Source organism: Herpailurus yagouaroundi, unplaced genomic scaffold, assembly GCF_014898765.1.
Source record: "Herpailurus yagouaroundi ecotype Mexico unplaced genomic scaffold, PumYag 181, whole genome shotgun sequence".
NCBI classification, from domain to species: Eukaryota; Metazoa; Chordata; class Mammalia; order Carnivora; family Felidae; genus Herpailurus; species Herpailurus yagouaroundi.
This window is the reverse complement of record NW_024412412.1, coordinates 715,754-739,488: the sequence shown is the minus strand read 5'-3', so window position 1 is coordinate 739,488 and position 23,735 is coordinate 715,754. Positions and strand designations below refer to the sequence as shown.

At 51.4% G+C, this 23,735-nt stretch overlaps 1 protein-coding gene across 8 annotated transcripts in view; it reads right to left on the bottom strand.

The window, feature by feature from the left end:
• DLGAP2 (DLG associated protein 2) overlaps nt 1-23,735 on the bottom strand; it is a 788,462-nt gene that overhangs the window by 417,044 nt on the left and 347,683 nt on the right. Inside the window, exon 1 of one of the 8 annotated variants that reach the window (XM_040489795.1) lies at nt 20,679-20,724. The exons of 6 other annotated variants lie outside the window; for them this stretch is intronic. Coding sequence is in view for 1 of the 2 variants with exons in the window: in XM_040489790.1 (XP_040345724.1) it covers nt 3,358-3,415 (58 nt within the window). In the remaining variant the exon portion in view is untranslated. Of the gene's footprint in view, nt 1-3,357; nt 3,431-20,678; nt 20,725-23,735 lie in introns of those variants that run through there. One more of the 8 variants, XM_040489790.1, reaches the window with a different exon arrangement.

The window sequence follows — 23,735 nt, the reverse complement described above, 5'->3', positions numbered from 1 at the left end:
TCCTCTCCGCTCACCCGTGCCACCCCCGTGGCACCTGTGCCACCCCCGACACGCGGAAACTGTAGCGTTAGTTCAGGCACCGCAAATGCTGCCTCCCGCCTTGCCCTGGGGCGCGGGTTCAGCACCTGCAGGGCAGGCCGGCCCCATCACGGTCTCGCGTACCTGCCTGCGTGTCTGCCCACAGGCTGGCACCCCGGAAGCATCGACGTTCGGCTCCCTGCAGAACAGTTTGCCAGAGGGCAGCACCACGTTGGCACAGGGGTGGCTGGTGGGTTTTTCAATGTGGATTTGAAAGTGTTTCCACAAGAGGGTTGGTCCTTCCGTGTGTCCAGACCCTGACCCTCCCAACCTCACACTGAGGCCACCTGCACCGTCTCTAGCAGTTTTGTGGGTGTTCCCGCTTCTGGATCCTATTACAGACCATCTCTGATCATTAAGCTGAGAGGCTCGGCAGAACTGACAGCCATGACCCCACTGGCCACCCACGCCCCAGCAGCACCTAGTGCGTGCCGGCTGCATCTCAGGCCCCGGGCATGTGACGTCACTTCGTACATCTGTGAATCAGCTACTGGTCCCTCCACGAGCCCATCTCTGCACAGCGGGGGACACAGGTGTGCTGACAAATGGCCATCGTGCCGACCATGTGTCGAGCTAAGACCTGATTTATTATTACTGACAATTTATAACCACCACCATAAAACTAACCCTGTCCTCCCAGGCCAAGTAGAACCCCGATCACTTCCTTGAATGCCATCAGTAAGACACTGGGTAGAGATAAACCCATCAGATATTCTACAGTTATAGAACATTTGATACCCCGAGTGAGAATCCTAATACCGTTGTCTATTTTTGTGATAACGCTGGGGGAAAAAAAATAACGTGTCAAGTGAAAAACCTGGGGTGTTATTCAACTTACCTGGTTGGTGGAATGAAATTCAAAAACAAACGTGACCAAAATGGAAACAAAATCAAGGCTGGTCCTCAAGACTGTGGAGAAAGTCAAGCCTCCGTGCTTCCCAGAGAGGTTTTGTCGTGAGAAGCCCCAGGGCTGTGTGTGGCTTTGTGCTTTGAAATCTGTGCCACGCTGACTTCGAGCCCCTCACAGCCCCGTGGCGGGCCTTCTTCAGCACAGACTGAGGCAAAAACTCACGATGCCAGGTGGAGAGCCACCGTGGCTTCTGGAATCTCTCTGTGTAAGAACTAAGTTGTTGCCTCAAAACTCATAAGCTGATGAGCGTAAGATCCAAAGCAAAACACATACGTACTGTATCCTTCTCGGTTTATAATACAAAACAATCACAAAAGATTCCCCTGATGGAAAAGAAATCTCCAAGGCCGGAGGAGATCTCTCATGTACACTTCCCAGAAAACCTGGAGGCACGGCCCAGCTCCTCCTTGGCCTGGACCCCGGAGGGTGGCTGCCCCGTGGTCAGGCACAGAACGGGGGCTTGGTGAATCTGGTGAGGGGAATGGCCGTCATCGGACTCCCCAGAGCACGGGGGAGCCACTCTGGTGTGTCAGGAAGGGTTCCCTCCAAGGTGACACACGTCTGAGTGAGTGCTTGGTACAACCGCCACCCCCCAAGTGACAGCCTCCATCTATGCTGCCACATGGTGCTCAATGGCAGGAGAGGGTGCAGGGCTCCCGGGGGCTGGCTGCACTGGGTCCGGCCGCAGGAGGTGGAGGCTGTCTTGTGGTCAGGCCCACGGGGAGCCCTGCCTCTGTTATCATCACAACAGACACAACGTGAGAGGCGCGCCATTCACTTTTACACACTTCCACACTCACACAATGCGCTTGAAGACTTTCCAAGTACAGAGGCCCCATCTGGGGCCAATGGCCCCTGACGCGTTCACAAGGGAAGGGTGGCGCCCTCAGTCCCACTAGTCCCACTGTGAAGTGACACGGGGCATCTCAGGTCCAGTGACCCACAGAGTGGCCCGCAGAAACTACCAGAGCCGGGATACTGCTCACTCCTGTCTGAGGTCATCAGAAACCAGAGGGAAAGGCTTCACTCGTTTGCTGAATGCTTCACTAGAATTTCCAATTCATGACTGAAATCATGTACGCACAGCTCAGTACAGCTGTACTGACCACGTGTACGATGACAATGTATTTAAAGTGGACAAAGGATATTCCCAGTCCCATCTTGGGGGACTATGGATGCTTGTGAGTAAGCCATTTCCTTCACTCAACCCTAGATGGGACACTGACCATGCAGGAGCTTGCTGGGTATGAGTGGTTTAATTATCACCTACAACTTACTAAAAACTCGGATAAGGAGAAACACTGAGTCACGTAAGCTCTGCACACACTAAATTCTTGATAACTTTGCACTGATTGGTTTGCTGGTAAGTGATACATCCCAGGAACTGAGACACATTCTCCTTCTCACAGAACAAACCAATTCTGGAAATAAACAATCTCCTTAAAAACTACTTCATTTGGGGTGCCTGGGTGGCTCAGTCGGTCAAGCATCTGACTTCGGCTCAGGTCATGATCTCACGGTCCGTGGGTTCGAGCCCCATATCGGGCTCTGTGCTAACAGTTCAGAGCCCGGAGCCTGCTTCAGATTCTGTGTCTCCCTCTCCCTCTGCAACCCCCCACCCCCCAGCTCACGTTCAGTCTCTCTCTCTCTCTCACATACACACAAAAATAAACATTAAAAAAATTTTGTTTTTAATGGTATCTTTTGTTTTAATTCTCATTTCTCTGGCTGCTCAACATTTCAAGGTATTAAAACTCACTCTCAGGGTGCCTGGGTGGCTCAGTCGATTGAGCGTCCGACTTCAGCTCAGGTCATGATCTCACAGATTGTGAGTTCAAACCCTGCGTTGGGCTCTGTGCTGACAGCTTGGAGCCTGGAGCCTGCCTCGCACTCTGTGTCTCCCTCTCTCTCTGCCTCTCCCCTACTTGCTCTCTCTCTCAAAAACGAATAAATATTAAAAAAAACCCAACACCTTCATTATTCCTGATACCTTTTCTTCACAAAGTTTACCTGTGACATTTTCTTTAAAGGGCAAAAGAATAAGAGACATTCGAGAAACATAAAGTGACCATTTCATTTCACAGATGGAATAAAAACCAAGAACAATAAAAAAGTCCAATTTACGAGAGTTTCACAAGTAAATTTAGGGAACCCCGACATGTTCTGTACTCTTGATATTGGATATCTTTTTAAAAGTCATACACGTCCCTTGAAGGTATAAATGACAGGTCTACATCCTTCCCCTGGAGGGTCCCGGCACTGGCTGCCTCTCCCGGAACAGACCGCTCGCACCAGCGCCAACACCTGCCCGCTCCCTCACGCGCACAGACACACAGATAGGAACACGGCCTCCGTGGAGAGTCCCGTACCTTTAAACAGGGTCAGTCCGCGCAGGTTGCCCTTGATTTTAGTTAGCTTCAGCTCCATGGGGCAGGCCAGACCTTCCGCTCATGTCCTCTGTTAAATGGGAAGGAAACGTTCCACTACAGTGACCCCTAAAGTGATTGATACACAAGAAAATAAACTTTACAGTTGTCGGCGTGGACCACATCATGACACACTTTCAGGGGCTGGTGTGATTCTGAGCCACTGGCCTCCACGCGGCTGCTCGCGCATGCAGGGGCACAGGGCAGTGCCACCGCCCTCCATGGCATCGGCCAGTACCAGGCACCAGGGACGGGCTGTGGCTTTAAGCAACTTGGCAAAGAAATGGAGTGACTTCTATAGAAAGCCAATCGTTAAATTGTTGTTGTCCAAAGTCACGAAAAGAGCAATTTCTATGTGTGAAAATGTATTTCTCGAGTAGCTCATACCTATCCCCTGAAATGTATAATCACATATTAAAGCAACCAATTACCCAAAGCAACCAGGGTGTGGTGGTATCACTTGTAAATCAAGTATCAATTAAAAGTTGGCATTCTCAAGCACAAATAAAACATTCGACACACGTGTTATCAGGGTCACAACGGGTTACACACACACACGCGTCACGCACACACGCGTACGCGTGCATACACGCACACAATGTCATGGGGCACCTGCTTTCTGCTCAGTGTCATGCAGCCTGGCACGGCCAGTTTCGTGCAGCGCCTCATGTTTTAAATTCCAAAATGTTGGCGGCAGCCACAAAATAATCGTATGGCTTACGACTGGGGACTCAGACTGACCAAGCATGGCGTTAGCGGCTCGGTGCCAACAGCGCGCTGGGACGCAGCAGCAGCACAGCCCGTTAGGAGGAAAAGGACACAGACTGAGTCGGAGCGAGTGTCTGAGCCACGGTCCCGCGGCTCCATCCTGGGTGAGCTTGGATGGCAATTTAATTTCTTTAGCGTCCAGCATCCTCACCTGTAGAAGGGGAACCTATCCCCATGCTGGAACCTATCTCCCCTGAAGACCGAAAAATGTGGAGGATAACGTTTCACCCCCCAGAAAACCTAATGAGACTGAACTTAAAGGCACCTAACAGAGGCCCGGGACCCTCCACTCGCTAATAAATAGGAAGCCCCGCGTCCCTTCTCTGATAGAAATGTGGTTTTACGGGACATGTTTCAGTTACGAAAGGCCACACACGTGCTGGCAGCTGGTACTCTCTGCGATGCCGTTGTGTCACCTTTACTAAGAACCTGTCATTTAGCACCTTTGCCAAAGAGAACCGGCCTCTGGGAACGGCCGACACAGATGTGGTGAGCGCACGTCAGCCCCGCCCCAAGGGCCGAGGTTCACAGCAGAGCCAGCAACCTCTCTGCGACCTCCACGAGAGTTACTCTGAAGCGAAGATTGGTCAGTGGGGCCTGGGAGCGAGTGGAAGCAAACTGTAGACCTAAGGGGTTGACAGCGCACAAAGTTGGGATGCCTGGTTTCCGATCATGACCCCAAAAGTGTCTGAATCTCTCTAGACACACCGCGTCCTCGAGGGTGGGGCCCACGGCCATCTCAGAGATTTCTCTAGGAGCTGGCGGGTGTCAGCGGAACCACCAACCGACCTCACAACCGCACTACGTTGTTGGACGCGGGCGGTTCATCGTGTCGATGCACCGAGTGTGAACGTTCACTGGGCACGCAGTGCCGGCTGGTTCTCCTGCCCCCGTGTGTGTGGCCTGGGCCCGTCACAGACCCAGGAAGACCTTATTTTTTGCTACTCTCAGTAAATCCAAAAGCCCCGGAAAGACTGAAGGATAAGCAAAGTGTGTCAACACGTACTTGAGTAACTGAATGCCACCAAGGTCTTCCGCAAAGCCTCACAGACAGGCCAGAGCAGCATCCAGGTGCGGCCACAGCCGGGCCTGGACAGGGTCCGGGAGGTGAGAACCCGGGAAAAGGCTGTCAAGTTGGCTGACGATGACAGAACAACTGGCCCACTCAGGACTTGGAGTGAACACTGTGACCTTCCTGAGACTCAGCATCTCCGTGCTGAGCATGGCAAGCAGGAGGCCTGGTCTACCAGCGCCATGTGGCTCCACGTCTACATCGTGTGGCTCTTAAGGAGGCGCCGCAGTGAGATGGTCCCGGCCTCTACCAGCAGCGCTAAAGCTGGAGCGCAAGGACCAGATCTCAGGACTTGGGGGCAACGTTTTCTCTGAAGAACATGGGGTAAATGAGCTCTACCTCGGTGCCATGAGGAAAAGAAATGTGCTTTGGAAGTTGGTACACCTGCCCTCTGCTCCTGGCTCTGCTGGTCACTGTCTATGCAACTGGAAAAGCTACTGCTTTTCACCAGTTACAACATGGAGACGAGCCCACGCGAGCCATGGAGCCAATGTCAGGATAGAGGACATTAAGGCGTGGCGTGCAGGCCAGTGACTGACTCAGGGTGGGGACTGGTCCAGAACACATGGAGGCACATGTGGATGCCACCCGTGCCCTCCTGGGAGGAACCCCACGCAAGGAGCGTCCTCCATGGCCACTCTGGTCTTCTCAGTTAGGCAGGGCCGAGTGGGGAAGGGGAACAGACACGGAGCCCCTAGAACTCGCGGGAACCTGGTGAGGTCAGCTCCCAGGGCCCTGCACAGCAGGGCTCCCCTGGTGCAAAGTAGGATCACAGGATGGAGATGACAAGGAGGGGCGCTGTGCCCCGGCGTCCGCCTGGATGCTCCTCCTGGTGGAGGCTCCAAAGACAGCCCTTCACACCAGCACGGCCGCCCCCTTCAGAGAGGGCTCGGCTATTTTAGGAGTGTGACTCACTGAATGGAAGACGAGTAGTCAGGGCTACAGACGGCGAAGAACCGCAGCTGGGGAAACAGCCCCGGGCCATGCGAGCTTCCGGAACCAGGGCGTGGGAAGGCCACAGACTGCGGCTTCCCCAAGTTTCTCCCCATCGGGATGTGGCCAAGGGGACAGCCCCAGCAAAGGACTCAGGGGCCTGTGTCGGCTTCCAAGACGTGATCCTTCACGGCCACACCCTTGGCCACCACCTCTGTGTCCTCTAGTCCCTGCCATGTCTCTCACGTGCCCCAGCCACTGGCCCAAATGTAGAAAGGAGAGGACTGAATGCAGGAGACAGAAGGGGGAGGAAGAGACAGAGAAAGCAGGAGGAAGCAGGGGAGGTGGGAGGGAAGGGACAAGGTATGTGCAAGGGGGCCGTGGTAACCCAGCACGGAGACCCCCAAAAGGGGCCATGCGTGTGAGATTGTGACTAGGACAGGAGGCACAGAGACGTCAAGAGGTGTCTTATGGAGCCAGCACTGACCCTCTGAATGGCCCTCTGCAGAGCCGGCGACCGCTGAATGGACTTTGTTGGATGGCTGGGTGGCTAATTCTGTGAACACAGGGGTCTTCAAGGGAAGCCTGGCAATGTGGCCGTGTGTGGGCCATGTGGGCCATGTGCACACGAGACCATGTGCAGGAGGGACCGGGGTGAACAGGGTGCCGGCCAACTTCACTACATCTTATTGTTAGCAATGGAGACGGCCACAGACCTAACGTGACCCTCAAAATGCACGTTGACACCTGACTCCCCCGTGTGCTGGCGCTGGGAGAGGGGCCTCTGGGAGAGGATGAGGGTGGGGCCCCTGTGACAGGACCCCACAGCCCCCGGCCCCGCCTCCACGTGAGGACACAGTGAGAAGACGCGGTGTGTGAACCAGACACGGAATCTGCCGGCGCCTCCGTGTCGGGCGTCCAGCCCCCAGACCACGGAGAAGCACGTGTTGTTGAAGCCACCCATCTGGGCTGTTGTAAGACTGGGCTCGAGGGCCGAGCCTCGGAGATGCTGGTGGGCACGCGGTGCGCACGGGAAAACGGTGAGTGACAGCACCTGTCGAAGGCAGCCTGGCACGTGGACGGAGGCAGACGGTGTGGATGGCGGGGTGAGAGGAGAAGACAGCGGGCAGGCCAGCGGGTCTGGAGCTGAAGCAGCTCCGAATCCAGGTGGAGGTGCTGGCTTTGTCCTCGGGCTGTGACAGGGGCCACGGCCAGGCACCGAGGTTGGAGACACGTCTCATCCGTGCCTACGAGGAGCTAATAACGGAGCCACGACAGTAGGAGAGCAGGTGAGCTCACCCGGGAGCAAATGCCACCCTGGAGCAAAAGCAGGGGCTGAGAACATATCACCAGGGAGCAGCTCTGCGCAGGGGACAGAGGCGGAGAGAAATACGGGAGAACACAAGCCGTGCAGGGTCACAAATACTGCACCCTGACAAGGAGGGATAGTCCGTGGAGACCCAAAGGGGTGGACGCCGGGAGAGTCTCCAGATTGGCCAGAACCTCCCAGATGACCAAACGGAGGCAGCTCTCACAAGCAAGACAGAGCGCCAGGTCAGGGTCAGACAGGAAGGTGAGGCAGAGAGCTCACTTGGGGACCAGCTTAGGGACAGCCAGCCTCCTGCCGTCCCACCTTCGTCCTGAGCCCTGATGGCCCTGCCACAGAGCCAACTCCGCCTCGGCTGTGGGGAGATGCTCCCAGGTGCACAGGGCCCCCACACGCGACGAAGCCTCGACGGGAGTGTGTTAGCAACAGAGCCCCTCTGAGTGGCCCGGGAGACGGACCGTCACATCCCAGGGAATCGTAGGAGCCGGCGTTACACGGCCATTCTTAAAACTGGATTCCGCGAACTTGCAACCAAATACACTACGTTTAAACAGAGGTAACAAACCCTCACACTCACACCCCCTCGTTACTCTGCATTTTATTGCTGGCCGCACCCTGCGGCTGTGTACCCCAGTGTGCCCATCTGTGCCCGAGCCGGTGCTCAGGGAGGCCATGCTGTTGGCCGGAAAGCGGCAAGGGTGGGAGTGTTTACACCACAGAAATGGGCAGAGTAGGGGCTTTCTCCATTATGGAGACACTTGCTCCGGGCACAGGGACCAGAGGCCCGTGCAGCTCTGTGGCCAGCAGGGAGCTCACGGGACGCTACGAGACACAGCCGAGTTTAAATACCGCTGTCACACAGGGATTTTACAGCCTGAAAAGCAAGGCCTCCTGGCGGGGTGTCTAACCGCCTGCCACGCAGAGGCCCCACCGGGTCCCAGGGATGCCTGGCCAGGCCCAGGGACTCGGCGCTGCTTCCTTCCTTCTCTGCTGATTTCAGCCCCGCTTGGAGGTGGTTGCCTAGCAACCTGCCTACACCGCAGTGCAAATCCAGTGCCTTAAATAAACTCCCGCAATACGTGCTTTTTTGGAAAGTTCCGCTGGACGTTTTTAGAATGATTTGCCTACGGTTTCTGAATGACATCACGGGTGCTGTAGGAAGTGCAGGTAATGGTACCCGCTCTGTCTCTGGTCTGAAAAAGCCTGGAAGGCCACCCCATCACTTGTCCTCACCGGCCTCACCCGGCAAAAGCCCGGTGACCTCCTGGGGAGACAATGTCCCAGGGAGGCTGCAGCAGGGCCAGGGGAAGAGTCAGGGGGGCCTGAGGACAACCTGCTAGTGCACGCGTTCACTCCCCTGTTCTCAGGACGTGTGCCGGAAGCCAGGACACTGACCCGGGGCAGGCAGAGCAGACACTTGGGGTGCACGTGGCCGGTGCATCTCCCGACTGTGCAGCCAAGGGGGCTCCCCAGGGGCAGGCCTGGGGCAGAGTCCGGGGGTGTCAGGAAGGGCACCCAGGCCACAGGACACGGGGTACCCGTGGGCAGAGTCGCGAGGGCTGGACTCTGCTAGAGCATAACAGGCTGTTGAAGGGCCGCGGTGGCCGCCGCGTACAGAGACCCGTTGTGAGAAAGCCCAGTGGGCTTGCCTTTCTCCCAGTGTGTCGAACTAGCCATCTGGGGCCTTGGTAGGTCAGCAAGCTTCCCCAGAACCTGATGAAAACACCTCCCTCCTCTGCCCTCCCATGGATGTTGAGACCTAATAAGAACGAGCACTCTGCGACCTTGAGAGAAGGAAAGCCAGTCCTCCAGGGCAAACGATGTGGGCTCTGTTTCCACATGTGATGGGGGACATCCTAATGTCCCTCAGAGACGTTGAGGACAGAGAATATACACCCTTAGTATCACCATTACAAGGTTTTGGCAGCACCGGAGGAAGGCGCTACGGGGCAGCGCTGCCCAGAGCTAGATGCCCCGGCGAGAAGTTCCCAGTAGGCCAGTGCTGGGCAGGGGCCCCGGGGAGCAGAGCCCTTGCCTGCCCACAGGCAAGGGCACCTCCTGGAGGGGCTGCATGGGTGCCATGGCAAAAGATACTCTGTCACTGACTCTCTGTCCACCTGCATGGACCCAGCTGTCTGAGCGTCGGGAACGCTGTCTGCTCCCCACGCAGGGCCCCTCGACGGGGCTGGGGGCCCCGTGTGGAGCTCCGGAGTGGGGTCGGCACCTCGGGTGAGGGCCAGAAGTGCTCACTGAGGGGGGACAGCCTGGGCTGTGGCACCCACCACGCATCCACACAACCCAAAGCCAAAGCTGGCAGGACCCGGTAACCACCAATCATGACGTCAAGGGATAGGGGAATCCTGGCTTGTCCTACCTACAAAACTGCATGGAAGGGAGGCTGCCGTTCCAGAGATAAGACACGGAGGTGGGGGGGGAGGGGGCGACAGGCAAGGAAAATCTCGAGTCTGCCTTCAGACACATCAAATCCCACGTATGGCACCCGGAGGAGAGGTACCAACAGCAAGGGCACAATCGCGCTTCACTCCTCAAGCCACGTGCCAGGGACAGAGCAGCGGGAATCCCAGAGCAGACCCTGAGGAGCTGACTCTGCTCACAGAAGCTGAGAGACCAGATGCGGGCCAGGAATTTGCCTCATCGCCCCATGTGCTGTGCCCTCCTGCTTGGCCACATAGCCCCAGTGCAGAGACAAGCTCTTGTCTTGCAGAAGAAAAATGACGTTTCCAGGTGCCCGAGCCGCAGAGGGCAGCTGTGCGACCAGGTTCTAGGCAGTGGGGAGTAAATACAGCAGTGTGTGGAATGTTCCAGAAGTGATCAGAGGCAAGGATGTGCCATCGGGGACATGGATGCGGTGACCACAGCTTGGCCACATCCTGGCCCACTGGGGCCACATGGATGAGGGCCACCCCCTCAGGCAGCAGCACAGTCAGTGTCCACGAACAACTAACGCGCCCAGCCTGGGGCGTGTGAGTGTAAAACTCGATGCCTTCGCTACTGTTAAAATGAGTTTTCCCTCACAGCCAGCTAGTAAGGGCAGCCGGTTTGACATGCATACCTAGATTCTACGTGTACGGATGAAAGCCCCTTAGTGATAAAGTGCGTACCTAGATTCACCACGTACAAGTGAAAGCACGTTGGCTTAGTACTTCTGACATCACAGCATCCGACAACCAAGAATGAGTTACAGTAACAGTGATTATTTGTATCTCTGAGAAACAGAGAACTGACATCAAACCTGCTAGGTACTGCCACATACGCTCTGAAAATGTCTTCCAGTCAGGGAACAAATACCAGGGTCCCAGTCATCCACCCAGGGAACTCTGGGCCTCTGAATCTCAGGAGACACTTTCCTGGAAGATTTGTGTAACTTAGTGATACAAATCAGAGCAGTCCAAGGTATATGTGTGCGTGTGAATGCACATGTGCACGTGTGTGAAAGCATGAACGAGCATGTGCATGTGTGTGGGTGTGTGCTGTGTGCATTAAGTGCATGCAAGAGTGTATGTGAGTGTGGGTGCACACGTGCATGAGTGTGCAGGTGTGTGTGCATGCGGGCAGGCATGCATGTGAGTGCGTACATGTGATAGCGTGCATACATATGTGCACGTGAGTGCGCATGTGTGAGTATGCATTATGTGTGTGCATGTGTGTGAGTATCAGTGTGTGAGTGTGTGTGTGTGTGACTGGAGCGCTCACCCTATTGCGTGGTCATCTAGAGGCCGGCGTGGCCCCAGGCAGTCTTGGCCTCAGCGCCTACACCCATTCTGTGCGGGAATGGAGAGTAGCCAACCTCCCACTCCTTGTAGCTCATGTGGGGCCGCATTGCTGGGCTTGGAAAGAGGCAGGTTTGACAAATGATGGAAATCACCATGAGGAATCGCCTGACAATCTTGGAGAGGCAAGATTCATGTCTCCAAAACAAACTAAATTCTGTTGAAAAATGCTCCGTTTGTACAAGAATGTCAGAAGAGACTGGAAGACCCCAGGCGGCACTCAGGAAACACCTAGAAACCCGCTGAAGATGCAAGCCGAGCTCTCAGGACGGCACAAGCGCCCCGCACGCAGCACTCCTCACGTGCCAGGGGCCACAAGTACCCACGTGATTCTTTGCGGAAAAGACGAAAGGCTGTGACTTTCCATGACAACATTCATTCAGGCTCCAGACCTCCTCCTGTGGTCAGAAACTTCTGAATCCCAGCAGGCTTGCTGGACGTAATAGAAACGGTCATGGAACTGTCCTTCCATGGAGGCAGAGAACCCCCCACGGGTGGGAATGCGTCTGCATACCTGGGGCTGCCTTACACACTCACCCCACCTTGACGTGATTCAACTCTATCAAAGGTGGCCAACCCTGACCCGAAGGGGAAGCATTCACACTAGGGGCGATCCAAAACCAGGTGGCATACTGGCGCCCTTTGAACAAATCCATTCTTAAGTGTCATAAACGCAGAGTAATTGGGCCCATGTAAAGGTCGGGCATGCCCAAGTACAGCTTTGATGACCTCTGTTTACGCGTCGAAGGCAGAGGGAGAGCAGGACCAGCTTCTCTTTGGACAGAAGTCTACTGACCCGGCTTACCTTCAGCAAAAGCTGAATATTCTAAATATCTACACGATCCTAAATACGTCCTCGTATTAGACAGGACCAGTTCTAATGTCACTTATTGGCCTTTCTGCGGGAGTGTGTTCAGCTTTATGCACCAACAGGGGGAAATTCTGATTTCATCTGCCTTCTTTACCTACCATCTCCATGCCATTCACGTGTTCTCACCGCCACCCAAGCATCTGTCGCTGAACCAGTGCCTGTCTTCCTCCTGGCACTGCGACCATCCTGCTCCCGTCACTGGCATTTTCTGCACGCAGCACATCAGAGGGAACCAGGCAAAACTGCTCGAGCAGAATTTCACATGCTGATGTTCCCGGCCTTCCTGAGGGGGACACATGCCGCTCTGGGGGCACCCGCCTTTAAGAAGCGTCATGAAATATGGCAAAGTGCAAGAAAGCTGACAGGAAGCGGGGAAAGGCTGCATCTGGAAGAGCGATCAAGTGTACACTTCGGAACAGCAAGCTGCAGTCAGGCAGACCCAGCAAGTGAAGCAAACCACTGCTCGTGTCCACGGAGGACCCGCTGGTGTCACAACGAAATAGAGGAGAATGGCAGCTGTGATTCAAGCCCCGCAAGTGTGACACAAAGGCTAATGACATGTGGCTTTACTGCGGACATCTCTCGAGAGCCAGGACTGAAGACTGGCCACCAGCCACCAGTGCCTCCTCGGCTGTAATGCCAGGCAGTGATCGTGTCCCCGAGCCCCAGAGGGCAGAGGTCCCTGGTGCCTCCTGATGCTGCTACATTCTGCTGTGTCACACCTGCTGGGATCAACATCCCTTTGCCCTATGGTCCAAGTCCGTCTGACTCCTGCTGATCTTCTTACACACAACAGCAGGGGCTCAAAACTTAAATATCAAAGAAGCAGAAGCATTAGGATTTCAGAGAAGGCTCTGCTTTAAACTGGATATTTCCAAATCATAGCAACAATTGATAAAAGTGAACTACTCTGGATCCCCCCACTCTGAAGGACGATGTCTTATTATGCATTGAAAAAGGAAAGAGGGGCGCCTGGGTGGCGCAGTCGGTTAAGCGTCCGACTTCAGCCAGGTCACGATCTCGCGGTCCGTGAGTTCGAGCCCCGCGTCGGGCTCTGGGCTGATGGCTCGGAGCCTGGAGCCTGTTTCCGATTCTGTGTCTCCCTCTCTCTCTGCCCCTCCCCCGTTCATGTTCTGTCTCTCTCTGTCCCAAAAATAAAATAAAACGTTGAAAAAAAAATTAAAAAAAAAAAAAAAAAGAAAAAGGAAAGAAAATTGCAGTCACAGAAGAGAGACACAGATTCGCCATCTATGAGAGTCCAGCAGCCACGTGCATTTATAAGGTTCAAGGTGTCTTCCAGTGAGGAGTACCCCACAAACCTCTACGATATCAAACCAGACGGCTGCGTCTGGACACTTTAAGGACTGAATGCATCAAAGCAATGTGCAGGGTAATTACCAAGTCATTCGATCAGCATAGAAAATGCACGACAACAAAGCAAATGAGAGCAATCCTGGGTTTAAAGACACAATTCTCACTGTGGACCTGATTTATCAACTTCCCTATTTTCTCTTGACCAACACCTGCCTAAGACATCTGGACATATTTGCCCCCAAACACATCTATCAGAACATTATCTTTTTGCACGTTCCTCTGTTCTGATCAAAACAGCAGGTGTGACTCACCTGTTCGATGAGTTATCTCCACATGACGAACTTCTCTGATTCCAAGACAAGGCAAAGAAAACTAATCAGAAGAAAATGGACTAAAATACTCAATTAAGCACATTTGAACTTTCTGGTTTCCTTTTTCTGCTTCTTGCTTATTTCTTTCCCTTCTTTTCTTTCTTTCTCTCTTTTCAAAGGGTATTTTTTTAAAGAAAACAAAAGAAGGAAAGCACAAGAAGACAGGATGGCTGGTAACATGGAGCTGGCCGTGTGCAGGGAGAAGACAGAGAAATGTATGCAGTCTCTCACCAGTTGGACATAATTTCATACCACTGACATCTTTAAACCTTGTGTTTATCCAGATTTCACTCTGGAGTTTTATCATTGAAATGGATCTGAAGAACATTACTCTGTTTTTTAATAATTACGACTGTAAATGTGTGCTATTAAGCAGAGCTAATGATGTTAAAATAATGGTAATGGTCTGGCAAACAAGGAAAGCCTAATTTTGATGGATTGGTTCTCATTAGAGTCCATTCCAAAATGCCTGTGAAAAGTTAAGACCAAAGATCTCAGTTTGCGACCTTCACTTACTATTGTTTGATACTTTCACTCATGAGCAAAAAGAAAAGAAAATGAAAATGCAGGCTGAGGAATTCTGCAGGAACCAGACATGTCAACTTTTCTAGAATGACTCTGTGGATTCGCTTAGTCGCGGAAGAGGGTTTGGTGATAATCACACAACTGACGGGCTTTCCGCTCCACACACAGAGAGAGTAAACTAATATGTTCTTTGCTAATTAAATCAATGGCCATAAAGGAGACAGACAGCGTGCTGTCCAGAAGCCTGGCCTGACCGTCTTCAAAGGCCCGAGGTACACAAGTTCTGCTGTAGACACTGCCAAATCAGAGGCTTGATTTTTCCTTCTGAAGAAGATGGTGATCATCTGAACGCATTCTACATTAGGACCAATGTCTGTCTGCTGAGACAGAGAGGCACCAGCTAGTCTGGCTAATGTCCCCGTGACCCTGGAACCTGAGCAAGAGGGGCCCCTGCCCCTCAGGCACAGAGGGGACAAGAGGAAGACAGCCTCAGAGCAGAAAAAGGAAGCATTTTGTCCAACACAATACTCTTGAAATCAAATCTTCTAAAAAGAAGTTTGAGAATGAGAGTCAAGGAGGTAAATTTCATTTTTAACTTTCTTTAGAAGACATGAGTTTTTGGTGAGTGCCAAGTATATTATCAAGGAAAAATGTTTGAGTGGGCATGCATCCATACTTTAAAGACATGCCAATTCACTTACGTTGTCATCTCCGAAGCAAAGGCAGAGCGAGAAGGACGGCCGTCCCACGCAGCCACACAGGCCCTAAGAGACAAGCAGTGATGGAGGCTGGCTGCCGGGTTTTGGATGGAGCCACTCATGTCCTCACCAGGGAGAAAGTTGGTGCTGTGTGAGCATTCAGTTTACAAAGACATAGAGAGGTGGGTGACGGATCTCTTTGCCTCTCAGCTTCAGATCTGCCTGTCCTCCTGGTCACATCCTCCTGCAAACCCTTCCTGGATGGAAGATGTCCAACATCCATCAAACACTTCTTGTGCTCAACCATGGCCTTGCTCACTGCTGTGTATTTCACATGTCATTCAAAGAATGGTGTCAAGGGCAAGTAGCAGAAGATGCCACCCCAAAATAGGACTGTAGGGGTTTGGGACACAGCACCCCAAAAGTTGCCACTTGGGTCTACTGATTATTTTGAGCTGAAGATGCTGGAGAACCAGCAGGTGCCTGGAGGGGCTTTCTCTGAACAACTCCCATCTGCTTGCACACAGACTGCCTCCCCCAAGGAAACACTTGGAACCAATCACGTCCCTGGAGTCTAACCAGCTGGGAGGACGGACACTTGTCACAGGACCCACCCCAGACTTTGTCACATGACTCATGGTCTGTCCTGTGTGCCTACAAAATGTGCACGTTAATAAACGTCTGTGTTTCTCTCCTTTGTCAGTCTTTTATTACAGGGATCTCGGCCAAGAACTCAGAAGGGGAGAGAGAAAATTATTTTCTTCCCCGCAAGGGAAAAAAACAGAAGACATGGTTTCCTGTTTCACCAGAACCAGGTAATAGAATACAATAGAAATCATTCTTATTCAGCTTCTGAGACTCTATTTTATTCCATTTGAACATTTATTGGTTCTTTGAGGCGAGATGATTCATTTACTTTTGCATTCTTAGTGCTCAGGAAATAAATGGTGCATTCCAGGGGATAGGTTAGGGATATATCACCATTCATATATGTTAAAAATAATATTTACATAATAAAAAGACACAAGGGCAACTGAAACATGTTTTGAACAATAGCAAATATTAATATCAACATTTTACAAAGAACTGTTAGAAAACAGTAAAAAAAAAAAAAAACCCACTAACACTCTGATGGCAAAACAGTTAAACGTTTGCAAATAAAATTTACAAAGGAAATATGAATAGCCAGTAAATATTTGCACACGCATGTGCCTCTCTAGGAAACAAAGGGATGCAAATTAAAACAAGATACAATTCTCACATTTTAATTTGGGAAAGTTTAAAAATGAACTACAATTTAAAGCTAGTGAGATTGCAGTAGAAAAAGTCTCAAAAATTTCTCAGGAGCATCATGTGTTCAAATAATCAGAAAAGGAATTTGTCTTTATAGATCATGAGCCTTAAAAATGTTTGTGACATTTGACCCCGTAATTTTACTCCTAAAGGGCATTCTTTTAATACAATTTTTAATGTTTATTTGAGACAGAGAGAGAGCAAGCAGAGGAGGGGCAGAGAGAGAGGAAGAGACACACAGAGAGTGAGTGGGGGAGTGTCAGAGAGAGTGGGAGACATAGAATCGGAAGCAGGTGCTGGGCTCTGAGTTGTCAGCACAGAGCCCAACGTGGGGCTCGAACTCACAAACCGTGAGATCATGACCTGAGCTGAAGTCAGGCACTTAACCAACTGAGCCACCCAGACATCCCTATTAGTTTCTGATAATTTAAAGATGACTCTGGCAACTCTCGGGAACGCCACCAAAGGTGCAGCCGTGGGACGTGCCAATTACAAGTCAAGAGAGGAAAAAGATGCCACAATAAAACCAAATCTCGATTAACAGAAAAAAGGAGGGGAAACAACATAAAATGGGTAGTGCAGAGTATGAATCCCCAGATGGCAGATTTAAATCTGAGCATACCAGGACCTGGATTTAATGCAAATGGTCAGACCAGGTGAAGATAAAAACCAGCATGTGTGCAGAGAGAACGACTTAAATATGAGAACAGATGGAAATGATGGAAGGAGATACCCTCTGCAAATACTAACCCCAAGCAAGCGGACACATACTAACATCAAAGTAGACTTTAAAGCCAAAATCACTGGCAGAGATAAGAAGGGTATCTTGTAATGATAAAAGGGTGAATCCACAAGAAGATAAAGCAGTCAGAACTTGTATGTCTCACTACAGGACTTCAAAATATAAGAAGCACAAGCTGGTAGAAGAGAGAAAAAGAAATACGTCTAGGTAAATTTGACAGGTTAAGTTCACAGATTAAATGAAAAACACCATAAGGATTCAACCGACACATCGGAACAAGGGGATTAATAATCTGGAGCTGCTGACAGTTGCGGAGCCCTGAATCCAAGGATTAAATAACTCCACTCGTAAGGGACTGTGCAGAACAATTGCCAGAACTCTGTACGTGCTGAACCTGAAGTCAAACCCCAGCAAACCTCCGCGCCTGAGGACTCAGAAGACGCTCTCCAACTACAGAGCAGCTGAATGTGAACTTGGTTATAAAAGAGCTAACAGTAAACGGACAATGAGGCAGAAGGAAGTAGTACGCTTCTAAAACTTCCTAGCTAGGGGCGCCTGGGTGGCGCAGTCGGTTAAGCGTCCGACTTCAGCCAGGTCACGATCTCGCGGTCCGTGAGTTCGAGCCCCGCGTCGGGCTCTGGGCAGCCTGGAGCCTGTTTCCGATTCTGTGTCTCCCTCTCTCTCTGCCCCTCCCCCGTTCATGCTCTGTCTCTCTCTGTCCCAAAAATAAATAAACGTTGAAAAAAAAAAAATTAAAAATAAATAAATAAATAAAACTTCCTAGCTAAAGAAAGAGTCAAGTGGAAATTAGAAAACATTTTGAGTAGAAGGCTGGGGAAGGCTACACATCGAAACTCAGGGGACACAGTGAGACTGAGCACCGGAAGCGTCCATGCCTCCAGGGCGAGCTGCACCAGGGACAGAAGGCCAGGCGCCAATGGTGTCTCACAACACCACAGGATGTTAGCCTATAGCAGACGGGAACCAAAAGGAAAGGAATGGAGACAAGGGCAGAAGTTAAACAGAGAAAACCAGTGTCACGAAAATCCAACCAAGCCAAAGAATCGTTCTTCTTTAAAGGCTGACGCAATTCGTAAAGCTTGTTAGGTTTAATCGGGAATGGAACAAAAGAGGGCTTTTTCAACGATGATACCAGAAAAGGAGAGGAAAATCCGCCCCAGACTGCGCAGGCATTAAACAGTTCTAGGCCAACGTGAGCAACTGTATGTCCCAATTTGTAGATTAACTGAATTGGAAAACTTCCTTGGAAAACACAACTTCTAGTAACTGCCATAAGAAGAAATAAAAAATTTCAACAACTCTGTGTCCAGTAAAAAAATGAGATCTGGAATTAAAATCCTTCACCTAAAAGGATCACCTGGAACAGATGGCTTCTCCAGAAATATTTCCAATATTTCCAACATTGGAAACGTCCTGAGAGTTTGTGTTTGGAGGTCAGACTAACATTCATTCCAAACAAGGGGGTTAAAAAACGAAATCAGGCAGTTGTGTTAGGAACAGACAAATGCGTCGTAAACTTTAGCACGCAGAAGTAGTAAACAAAATATTACCAATTATTATGCGGTATTTCAAAGGATATAAAAACATCACAAAATAGTGTATTTATTTCAGGAATGCAAATTTCATTTATCATTCAAAAATCAATCAATTTAATACCATATTAAAGAATAAATTCGGGTGTCTTGGGGCTCAGTTAGTTAAGCATCTGACTCTTGTCTTCAGCTCAGGTCATGATCTCACAGTTCGTGAGTCTGAGACCCACATTGAGCCTGCTTGGAATACTCTACCTCTCTGCCCCTCCCTGTTCGTGTTCTCTCTCTCTCTCCCTCCCTCCCTCCCTCCTTCTCTCTCTCTCAAAAAAACAAAACAAAACAAAAAACCCAGAACAAAAAATAAAAATGATATAATCTTCATGATAAATAAGAGTAATAGATAAAATTAGATTTATGATACCGACTTTAAACACACCAGAACTAGAAAGAAGTTTTCTTCACCTGACAAAAGGTATATACACACCCTACAGAGAACATCATGTTTAATAAAGAAATACTGGAAGTTCTCCACCCCTAGCTGAATTTAGGAATACGACTTGGATGCCCAATGTCACCACATCTATTCAACATGACCCTGGAGGTCCCACTGGTACAATAAAGCTAAAAAAAATGAATAGAACACCTGGAAAAAAATAAAACTGGCATCTGCAACCAACTTACTTTGGATGTACGAGGTCTAAAATATCTCCAGAAAAAATAAATTAGAATGAATTAGTAAGTGACTATAGCAATGTCACTAGAAACAAGGTTAATGAAAATTTCATTGTTCTGTAACAGCAATAAACAATAAGAAAATTCCGTTTAATCTGTATCTTTGAGAAACTGCCAATCCAGTCCCCGTGAATTATTCTTTGTAAACTAAATCTCACATGGAAATGCAGAGCGGCGAATGGAAAGGCGTCCACATAATGGGCTGTGCTAGCTCTGGCTCTCCCGCAATTTGCCCCCCTGGACACTCCCAAAGTCCTTTTCTTTTGTCTGGTCACCTCTGTACGAATTCAGTGCTACTTGTTCAGAGCCAGCTTGAGCTGGGTTCCAGCCACTCCTCGGAGTTTTCTCTGTGCCCCTGTGTGCGTGGGTGACACACATGGTTACTGACTCCTGTTTGCACTGTTCTTCCTGATCTGTCTTCCGTCCATGCGGTGCTGTAGGGCCCCAGCCGGAGAGCCTGATACGGGCAGAGAAAATATACTTCCCTCCCTGACACGGATCGTTTGGACATCCTTCTGGAAAAGGAACAAATCTAGACCCTGACCTCACTCCTGTGTGCACACACACACACCACAGCCCCAGGTATATCACAAATCTAGATATAAAGGTAAACGGTAAGTTTCTAGAACACAACAGTAATGCGCTGGGGCTACATTGCACTGAAGAACCCAGACCATCAAAGATGCTGTTAGAACAAACCCCACAGAGTAGGAGAAGATACGCGAAAAACGCGTCCTTTAAAAGGTCTCCTTTCTAGACTCGTTTAGAAAAAATCAGAGAACCTATAATAAAAATGGTAGGAGGGGGCTCAGTTGGTTGAGCATCTGACTTTGGATTTCACTCAGGTCATGATCCCAAGGTCATGGGATCAAGCCCTTGCATCAGGCTCTGCACTGAGTATTGAGCCTGTTTGGGATGTATTTTCTCTCTCTCTCTCTCTCTCTCTCTCTCTCTCTGCAGGAGATTTGCAGGCAGTTCCTAAAAGAGGCTGTCCTGATGGTCAATAATGACAGAAAGAGGAAGCCGATGTGACTGATCGTCAGGGAAACCCATCTTGCAGGCACAGTGAGGTGCCATTTGAGGCCACCTGGAGTGGCCTGAACGGCAAGGTTAACATCAGGCACTGGTGAAGGAGTGGGCAGGGACTCCACCCTCTGTGTGCAGGAGTGCACACTGACCCCGTGAGTGTGAAGCCTGCCGGTGGGACGCCTCGGAGCTGGACGTGAGGACGCTGCAGCCCCACCCCCACCCACCGCAGAACGCATTGGACTCACTGGAACGTGCAGGTGATAGGCCCAGCAGTGCTGTTTGCCAGAGTCCCAAGCCAGGAAGACAGGCAGAGGATAAGGAGAAGGTATAAGGAGGGGAGGAAAGGAAAAGGCATCCAGTGACCTCACAGTGGGTGACAAAGACAGTGCAGCCACACGCCTACAAGGACACGAACAAGCTGTGCAGGATCTCGACACAAGGAGGCTCACACGGCAAACAGCAGAAGCAAACAGCTGTGCCCAAGTCTGTGCTTGAGGTCCTCCGAGGCTGGGAACACTAAACTGACAGGAGACGAACTACAAGTGGCTACTCTTGGGGACAGTGACCGGGGTTGCTGATAAAGTTCTGTCTTATGGTTCACAGTGTGCATACACGGCTGTGTTCACTTTATCAAAATTCCTACGTCCATAATCTGGATGTTTGAATTCTTCTGTTGGCCCTTTTACTGGAACATTTACTTGAGAGTAGAGCCAAATAGAAATGTAAGGTAGAAAAAGAGAAAAAGCCACATTTGTTCAAAACAGACCACCTGTGAGCTGTCACAGAAATGCTTTCCTAACACAGTCTGCAGACATCTGAGCTGGAACGCCCCACCCCTCTCTGGGACAGCGACGGAAATGCTGGGAAATCACATGAACGGCGTGTCCAGGAGAGACACGGTGCGGAATTTCAAATCATTCCTTGACAACAAAAGACCTTCAGATGACATCTGTATTTACAACAGAAAGGAAAGGAAAGAAAAATGGGAGCAGTGGAAATAAAACTATTTGGACCTAATTTTACTGTGTCTGTGTGGGAAAGAGACACTCATAGGAAAAGGGTCTCTTATTCTATAACGTCTGAAGCTGGCCACAGGGATAAAGACAGGGCAAAGACCCTGTACTGTGATGGATGTGAAATACAACATCTGGTCCAAGGAAGACACAGACTCGGAAGAAGCGCTTGGAAGTGGAGAAAAAAAGGTCTCGTGAAGGTTCACTGTGATCGTCATCGATCTTTATAGCCTTAACAGCGTCTGCGTTTCCCTACAGCATCCTCTGAAACACAATTCCACCAGACCTCACCGCAGAGCCTCTCTGGCCCCGTACACAGTCATTTTACCTCCTGATTTGTTTTTCTCTTTAATCATCCACTCGAATGCTCCACTGCACTTTCTATCTGTTTTCGGAGGGTGTAAGTTTATATTCATTACCTTCATAAACGCCTTCCCGGCACATGGCCGCAAAAATGCGCCCCGCTGGAAATCGTCTCCCCTTTTCTCTTTTTGCCTCATCTTTACTCTTCCGTGACCTCCTTCGTTAATTTGCTTGATATAATTGCTCCTGTTCTGGGTGTCTAGGAAAAAGCGTGAATGCTGGCGATGCTAATAACGGCTCCACAAAATGCCTGCACGAGAATACTGCCCCAACGCTAAGTCCTCGGGAATTCTACCTGACACCCTCGTGTCTCCTCATCTGCTCGGGTCTCCGTACGGCACTGGAGTGGGCCCTCCGAGGTAGACACTTCGGTGTAAGGACTATTTCGAGCTGAAGGGAGACGGGAAGTACCAGGAAGGACAGAAGTCAATCACGGGGGACGCCGCAGACCCTTCTCGGCCGGAGAGGAAGTGGCACCAACAGAATCCACATAACGCACTCTGCTGAGCGTGGCCCTCATCCCCCACCACGTCTGTGTGTACTTGCCTTCCCGTCATTTGTGACCCCGGACGCCCAAGGTCCTCTTTCTGTGTGCTGTCACTTCTGTACAAAACACTGGTGTTTGTTCAGATGCGGCTTGAGCCGGATCCCCACCCGCCCTGTGCATCCTCAAGCTCGCATGATCCCGCCTGTGAGCAACGCGCATGTTAATAAACGCCTCTGTGTTTTTCTCACCAATCTGTCCTTTGTCCACCTAATTTGCCCCTCTCAGACAGAGGGTAGGAGAAAGAAGGACGTTTTCCTGCCCTTTGCAGGCCCTAGTCGCCGAGCCGGGAACTGGAACAAAGCTGGATGTGCACACAGCTCCGCCACGGCGCTCTCGCTGGTGGGTCCAGAGAGGCCACACGGGAGCGCCAGGGGCTGCGGGATGGTGAGAGGCAGGGCCGCAGACAGCGTGCCTGAGGAGACACAGGCACGCAGTGTGCCCATGAGGCCACACCCAGGGCACAGTGGTGGGAAGGCGCTGGTGAGGGAAAGCAAGCGCCCAGAGTTCCCGTCCTGCTGCAGGCGCTATGATCTGAGACCCCAGGGACTCTCAGCACCACTCACATGTCACCAGGACTTTCGCTGAAATCGACTGCATACTTACTTCCTTTTCTAATCCCGTAATCACAGACGCCACACACTGGATGTCTGTGTCCCCCCAAATTCATATGTTAAGCCTCCACCCAAGTGATGGTGCCAGGGCGGAGGCTTTGGAGTGATGAGGTCATGACAGTGGAGCCCCCACAATGGGATTAGTGTCCTTACAGAAGAGCCACCAGCCCCTCCTCCACATAAGGATGCAGGGAGAAGACACCATCTGCAAACCAGGAGGAGCCCCTCACCAGACCCCAGATCACTGGCACCTGGATCCAGGGCTCCTAGCCTCCAGAACTGTGAGAAACAGAGATCAGTGGTTTATACGCCACCCCAGCATGTGGTCCCCCGGCTGTGGTCCCCTGCCCCAAGGCCCCCACCCAGTGTGTGGTCCCCCAATGCATGGTCTCCCAGCTCATGGTCCCCCAGCTCATGGTCTCCCTAGCCCGTGGTTCCCCCAGCGTGTGGTTCCCCCAGCCCGTGGTCCCCTAGCCCGTGGTCCTCCTAGCCTGTGGTTCCCCAGTGCATGGTCCCCCCAGCCCGTGGTTCCCCCAGCGCGTGGTTCCCCCAGCCCGTGGTCCCCCAGCCCGTGGTTCTCCTAGCCCGTGGGCCCCCAGTGCATGATCCCCCCAGCCTGTGGTCCCCCAGTGCATGGTCCCCCCAGCCCATGGTTACCCCAGCACGTGGTTCCCCCAGCCCGTGGTCCCCCAGCCCGTGGTCCCCCAGCCCGTGGTTCTCCTAGCCTGTGGTCCCCCAGCACGTGGTCCCCCCAGCCCGTGGTCCCCC